Source organism: Ascidiella aspersa, chromosome 4 (assembly GCF_963924565.1).
Source record: "Ascidiella aspersa chromosome 4, kaAscAspe10.2, whole genome shotgun sequence".
NCBI lineage: Eukaryota > Metazoa > Chordata > Ascidiacea > Phlebobranchia > Ascidiidae > Ascidiella > Ascidiella aspersa.
The window spans coordinates 10,771,223-10,777,917 of record NC_139450.1 but is presented as its reverse complement, the minus strand read 5'-3'; the positions used below and the strand labels follow the sequence as shown (position 1 = coordinate 10,777,917).

The 6,695-nt window shown below is 38.6% G+C and overlaps 1 protein-coding gene across 1 annotated transcript; it reads right to left on the bottom strand.

The window, feature by feature from the left end:
- Positions 1 to 2,057: 2,057 nt before the first annotated feature.
- On the bottom strand, positions 2,058 to 6,231 carry LOC146147173 (ras-related protein Rab-35-like). The gene is made up of 6 exons (XM_083388653.1): positions 6,002 to 6,231; positions 5,766 to 5,816; positions 4,371 to 4,494; positions 4,136 to 4,260; positions 3,937 to 4,061; positions 2,058 to 3,388 (listed from the first exon to the last, which is right to left on the bottom strand). The coding sequence occupies exons 1-6, from the start codon at positions 6,051 to 6,053 to the stop codon at positions 3,254 to 3,256; spliced, it is 612 nt and encodes a 203-aa protein (XP_083244779.1). The 5' UTR covers positions 6,054 to 6,231; the 3' UTR covers positions 2,058 to 3,253.
- Positions 6,232 to 6,695: the final 464 nt, after the last annotated feature.

Below are 6,695 nucleotides of genomic sequence, written 5' to 3'. Positions count from 1 at the left end.
AAAAAGAGAAACGCGGAGGAAAGGAATCGAATGAATGCAGAGCAAAGGCAGCGGAAGCGGAAGAAAGCGAACGTCGCGCGCCCTTCCCTTCCGGCTTCGACTCGGCGGACGAAGAAGATTTTCGCCGATTCGTTAGCCGCAAAGGCGCGCTGGTTGAGGCGGTAGCAGCAGCAGTCGGCGATAAGGATCAACCGCGAAGGTTCAGCATCACCAGCGCCGACCTAGAGGACATCTTTGGCGACTTTGCCGAGCGCAAGCCTTTCTATCAAGTCGAGAACAATTCGGCCTCGTTTTCGGATCACAGCAGCCAAGTCGACAGCACCGAAGAAACCACAGACAGTCAACAAAGTTCGCAGGGTTACGACATGCCGGACGGTGCCGCGGTCACCCAAACTACAGCCACGACGCTGGACATCGAGCGGACCCTGCCCTACGACTTGTCGCCCATGAACGCCGGATTGTTTGACCGCTTCTCGCAGACCTCGCCGCGCGGAACCAACATGCAAGTGGCTTCAAAATCGCAAAGCATGCCACAAGCGCCGGCCAAATACCCGCCTAGCATTGCGCAGTTTCTTGCGCGAACCGGCGATTGGTCTTCCCTCTCGCAGACGGATCGCTCTCCGGCCGCCGACCAGGCGTCGCAACGCGAAGAAGCGACGCAGTGTCCCGAAAGGCAGCCACTGAAGAGGAGCAACTCGGTTGGCACCCAGGTTTGCTGGCAGCCGGCTGAGAGCAGCGGTGACTTCTTCCCGTGCGTTTCGCACAACGAAGACAGCGGCAGCAGAATGGCGGCAGTTCGCGCCGGAGCGGAGCTGATCGCCGCGCCGCAAACGCCGCCATCGTCCAGCGCAAAACGGTTCGAAGTCACTCCGAGCAAGTGGAGTTTCCGGCAGAAGCTAACAGCGTTTGAGGCCAGGTTCGCTGAGATGGAAGCGGCGAACGAGGGGCGCCTTTCGCCACGAAGGGCCAACGAACCCGATTGCAAAGCGCCCGAAAACGCGGAAGCAAAAAGCGACCAGTTGCCGGAAGCAGAAGACAGGCAGGAAAACCCGCTTTACGTGACCGCCCTCGAGGGCCAAGCTGATATGAGCAACACGGCTGTGACTCCAGCAAACGCTCGCGGCTTACTGGCAAAGATTGTCGCCGAAAAGGGAGTGAAGACGTCCACACCGGTTACCAGCAAGGGCATTTGTCTTTCCGGAAACGCTCGTCCGGCTACCGTAGCCGCCAACAGCGGAAATCTTAACGAAAGCTACACTGACATCAATGGGATACGCGAGTCTAACACGCAACTGAACCACACCTCACCTGCAGCCAACCTGGACACACCTGCTCGTTACGACGAAAATTTATCCCAGCTTTTCGACGCCGGTACCGACAATTCCTCTCTTCTGCACGTCAGCCTTATTCCGAGATCAAACTATCTGCCCGATGTGAGCACCGAGTCGAACGCGACGTTTTGCGGTGAAAACCATCCCAATCCCGTTTTCGCGCAGCGCGTTCAAAATTCTTTCGAGCAACCCAAATCTCATTATCACGAAGCAGTCGCGTCTGTCAGCGAAAATATACTCTCGTCGGCGACCTCCGAATCGACGTCGAACGACTGTCCGTCTTCGACCAGCTCTAAGGATTCGATGACCAAAGCAATGAACAACGGCATCAGCAAGCTGTCTTCTAGTCTAACATCCGAGGTTATTCACGAGCAAGCGGTGAAGCTGTCGCGCGAAAACTCGTACGGCGAACAGCAGCAAGAGTTAACCGAAGAGTTCAGTAGCATATCTTACGACGAGGAAGAACCGGGTACACCAGAAGCAATGTTGCCGGCTTCTGTTGAGAAATCAACCGCTGAATGCGACACGAGCGTATGGGCAGACTCCCAGGCATCTAGCTACGGATACTCGAAGCTATAATCTGTCTATATTTAATTGTGCGTGTATATAGTTAATGTTCGGTTTTATTTTCGTCTGTTTTGAATATATTAATTACATGTTCCTTCAGCATTGTTTTAACTTTAACACAATTATGCACTTTAGCAGTCACTAGTTCCTTCAAAATAACCAGGCATTTTGATTGAAGTTACGGTTATTTATCTGAAATGAATAAGAATGAACTGTAAAATCCATTTCGAAAGCGTTTAAGTGCGTACGCATCCCCGGTAACAATCATATGCGTCAATTAGAAAACAAAAACAGGTAACGCTCAGCCAGCAGAGCCATGGAATTAAACAGATGGTACGCTAGGTTTAATACACAAAAATCGACCACAAAACAGAGTGACTGCAACATTTTTCGAGGCCAAGATAACAATAATTAAAAAATTCAAATTAAAAATTTCATGAGCAAAACAACATGCCATTCTGTACTTAAATATATTTACCAATTCGAAGTTTTAGAGTGTATAAATTTGTATTCTTATTTGCAGCCACTCTGTGCCAAGGTTTAAACAATAAATGGCTTTTTAGTTAAACATGCACGTTGTATTGCGAGGGAGCACCAACAGTGCAATCCCACGAGATTTGCCTCGTTAATGCAATTGTGTAAACATGACGATAATAAAGAGAAAAATGTAATTATTCATACTAACGCAAGTGATAGAAAATAAGGAAAACTCTGCGACAAAACACTAACATGATAAGTTAGTATAAACGGTAAACATACACATAATAAATGGAAACAACCGCCACATATAGTTTGTTCTGAAAACGAGTGGTTAAGTGAAAACTTTTTAGGTTTTAAACCCACCTAAATAGTCAGCTGGAGTGTTTCTATTGAAATACTTCAGATCAAGGATTGTAACATACAAAACATCAAAAAAAAGACTTATACATACAATTGCATGTGAACAATAAACTGTAGACCAAAGAACCTTTATTGCAATATTAGGATAAAATTAAGGCAGTTTTTTACCTATAACAATAATGCTTATTAGCTAAAACATCATATACTACCCAAAAAATTGGATTTGCAAAGAAACAAAAGTAAATTTGGCATCAACAGCTGAGTTTGAAAAACATCATACCCTGTCCAACCAGCACGATAGTTAATTGTTGTGACTGTGAGATTGTTGCAATGGACCACAATTATAAAAGTTACGCACCTATTGAATCGACAGCTCTGCAGACCACGACGATAGTATAGTTTGAAAGTATATACTAATACCAGCGGGCATTTTGCAATGCATTAGCTTCATTACCCAGTGGAACTGCATTGTTTGGCAGAGTTTGCCAAGGGCCCCCTTTCTCTGGATAGATTTCCTAGCAGCAACCACCTTTTTTCTTCTGCGATCTGTCGTGTTTCAATTTTATGCCTGGGCCTGTGCCAGCTGGTCCTACTTCATTTTGTGATTTCTTCTTAGTTTTAAGTACTTGACTTGTTATTTCTGTAAACATCTACACAACAGTAATAAACTCATTATAACAACATTACACTAGACATATCAGGCAAACATATAACTATTGATTTATATGTTAAGTGAATTGTCAATAGATTTGTCCGGGATCGCCTAAAATTGCAAAAATATGACCCACAGCAATTTTTAGATTTAGTTTTCACCAGGGATCTTAAAATAAAACACCTAAAAAGCAAATCATATTTTGAGAATTAAAAATTTAAAATACCTGATTATTTAAAATTAAATTTAACTGTCGAAATTTAAAAAAAAATTAAATTTTTGTCACTCATAAATAATCCATATTATTAGACTTGAAGGTATACAGTGAACTGTCTGCTTTACAGTTTGGTTTCTTTTTTTTCTATATATAGTTAATTTATACTTAATTTAACTTTATAATTAAATCATGAACAGTTAATTTACACATAATTTAACTTTATAATTAAATCATGAACAACAAAAAGAAAATCATAGTTACTTATTTTAGTGAAAACACCCTGAAAGAATAGTGAAATTAGTATCTGACTTAGTTATTTGAAATCTTACCTCTTCCACGTTTTTGTTTTCCTTGGCACTTGTTTCAAACAAAGTGATGCTTATTTGGTCAGCAAACTTTTTCGCGTCTGCAGTTTCTACCACTTTGTTGTCAGGTGAATCATCTTTGTTACCAACTGAAATTGCCACAAAAAGAAAAGAATTACTCACCAGGATAATTATAAGTAAATTTACTTAACATTTGCCTTACCCAGAATTCTGTTAACGGTGTCACAGTTTTGTTCAATTTCATGTAGCCAGCGTTTCACATTGACAAAAGATTCTGCACTCTGGACATCGTACACCACGATAACTCCATGTGTGCCTCGGTAATAGCTAATCAAACAATTTTTACATAAAAAATAAGAAAATAAATATGCATTTACTGATGTTAAAAATTAATAAAACTTGATATTGTACCACAAGTTGAAAAAGTATAAACATACGTAGATGTGATGGTTCGAAATCTTTCCTGGCCGGCTGTGTCCCATATTTGTAATTTTACTTTTTCACCGCCAATCTCAACAGTTCTAATTTTGAAGTCGACTCCAATTGTTGTGATATAACTTCCTATAAAATAAAATGCCATGTGACAAATTTAAAACTATTATCTCAAATTATATTTGAAAACATTATGTGACATGAACATCCTGAACAGTTCCGAGGGGATTCAACAAAAATTACCTATTTGGGTCTTACATGGCCCGGTTTAAAAAAGCAAATTGTTTTTTTATTTTAAATTTGTTTCTTAAATGTGGCTATAAAACAAATCACCATGTTGCAAACTTACCAGTATCCACCCACAAGTTTAGTAGGTAAATAATAATTGAGAAATTTTGCAAAAATGGCAAGTGCTTTATATTTATCTATGTACAAAAGTAACCTAATTTGAAGTCAAGATAGCAAACTGGTTAAACACTAAAAAAAAATGGTGCCTATTTTCAACGCACGCCAACAATGCTGTGTTTTACATCACATTTTTAGATGATGGTGGAAGAGAACAAGCTAAGCCACAAACTGCCAGTTCATCTTTGTAGAAGATTTTTGTATTAATATCATACCTGGCATTAGAGTCACCACTATCACATTCTTATATCTACTTTCAGTTGATTCAACTATCGCAGATGACTATTTATTGAGTATATGTCTTGAGGCTTCTACTGCATTAGCAAATGCTTTTAGTATACTACATCTAACTTGTAGCAATTAACTAAAAATAGATTTAACTGTAAACGCATAAAATTTATTATTTGTAATACTTCTGAAGTTATTTCTGTCAAAATATGTTGCTATTCAAATAAGTTAACACTATTTCCCAACATAGGTCTAGGAGGACCCTATGGGTTTTTTTAAACTAAAGCCTTAGTCACCCCTTTTGCTAATGTAACAATTCACAAATTGTAAATGTGAAATGAAAGAGCATTGAATGTTTTAGGAATACTTAAAGTCACACACATTGACTATATATTTCCAGGGAGAGATGGAAGTATAACTTGGATCAATATAGGCATTAAAGGTTAAGTATGTATTTGTCAGCATTTTACTGCACCTTCATGATAATCACACTTAAGTAAGAACTGAAAAGCACAATTATTTCACACGGCATACCTCTTTGGCCACTTTGCTACGCATTTTAGTAAAAAAGTATCAGGTGCGATAAATATTCCTCTTATTTATATCATTCTGGTTTGTTCAACAATTTTTTTACATACTGGGAGCAAACTAAACCATTTATTAATATATATATATACTGGTGTGTTGGTTTACAGAATATGGTAGGCTCTTATATTTTTTAAATACAATAAATTACCATTTAGTGGACAAATTGAAAAGTTTCATACCTGAAAAAGTGTTGTCAGCAAACCTTAGCAACAGACTGCTTTTTCCCACTCCTAAACATAAACAAAAAATAGCAATTAAACTAGATTTAAAATGAAGTAGTTACCATAAACCCTGGGTCATACAAGGAAACATGTTTTGGTTTTAATCCTGTCTTTCAATAGAGGTTATTTCATAAGAGCCAACCAATGTACAAAATAAAATAAAGTAACTGCAAAACGATTTCAAAAAAACATACCACTGTCTCCTATAATAAGTAACTTGAACAGATGATCATACTCTCTTGCCATTGTATAGTTCTAAATCAGCATGTGAACGTTGAAAAGGTATTCAACAGAACACAAAGAAATTAAAATACACTGTAATTCACAAAATAATAACCTATACAAAATAAGTTTTCACTTGAACAACCTAATTGTTTTTCTAAGCAATAATGACATCGGCACATTTTAGAAAGCGTCAATGTTGTTTTAAAACAAAAAAGGGTGGGGTTAATACCAACTTTTAGCAAATTAAATACTTCGGGATTCTTGCAATACGTTTGATGTAAAACTATTGGTATGAAATGTAAACACGAAATGGCTAAACAACCAATGCTTTGTTATTTACTAATTATTTTTACTTAAGTTGGAACGAACAAAAACTTCCTACATTACTCAACTTACGTACGTATTGTACAGTGACGAATTTCTTTACAATCAGATTGCAAAATACTTCTTGAATCGTTGTGATAGTGAAAACACTTGGCCCGGAATTTTTCGCTACCATAGTTTTACAATAGAGAGGTTTTTTTAATAAGTAACGTCACGAAACTTAGATTAAATACGAGTTGCTATTCAATATTTATGCTCTACATTTATTGACTCACATTTTTTGGTTTAACGCAACTAATTTTGAATCCGAACCAAAACTTTATAAACCGGTATTAAAAA

Excerpts from the sequence above, each read along its gene's own strand:
- LOC146147173 (XM_083388653.1), bottom strand. The coding sequence starts at position 6,053 with ATGGCAAGAGAGTATGATCATCTGTTCAAGTTACTTATTATAGGAGAC. Across the intron at positions 4,261-4,370 it reads TTTCGAACCATCACATCTAC|CTATTACCGAGGCACACATG; the intron begins GTATGTTTATAC and ends TTGTTTGATTAG. Across the intron at positions 3,389-3,936 it reads AAAACAAAAACGTGGAAGAG|ATGTTTACAGAAATAACAAG; the intron begins GTAAGATTTCAA and ends ACTGTTGTGTAG.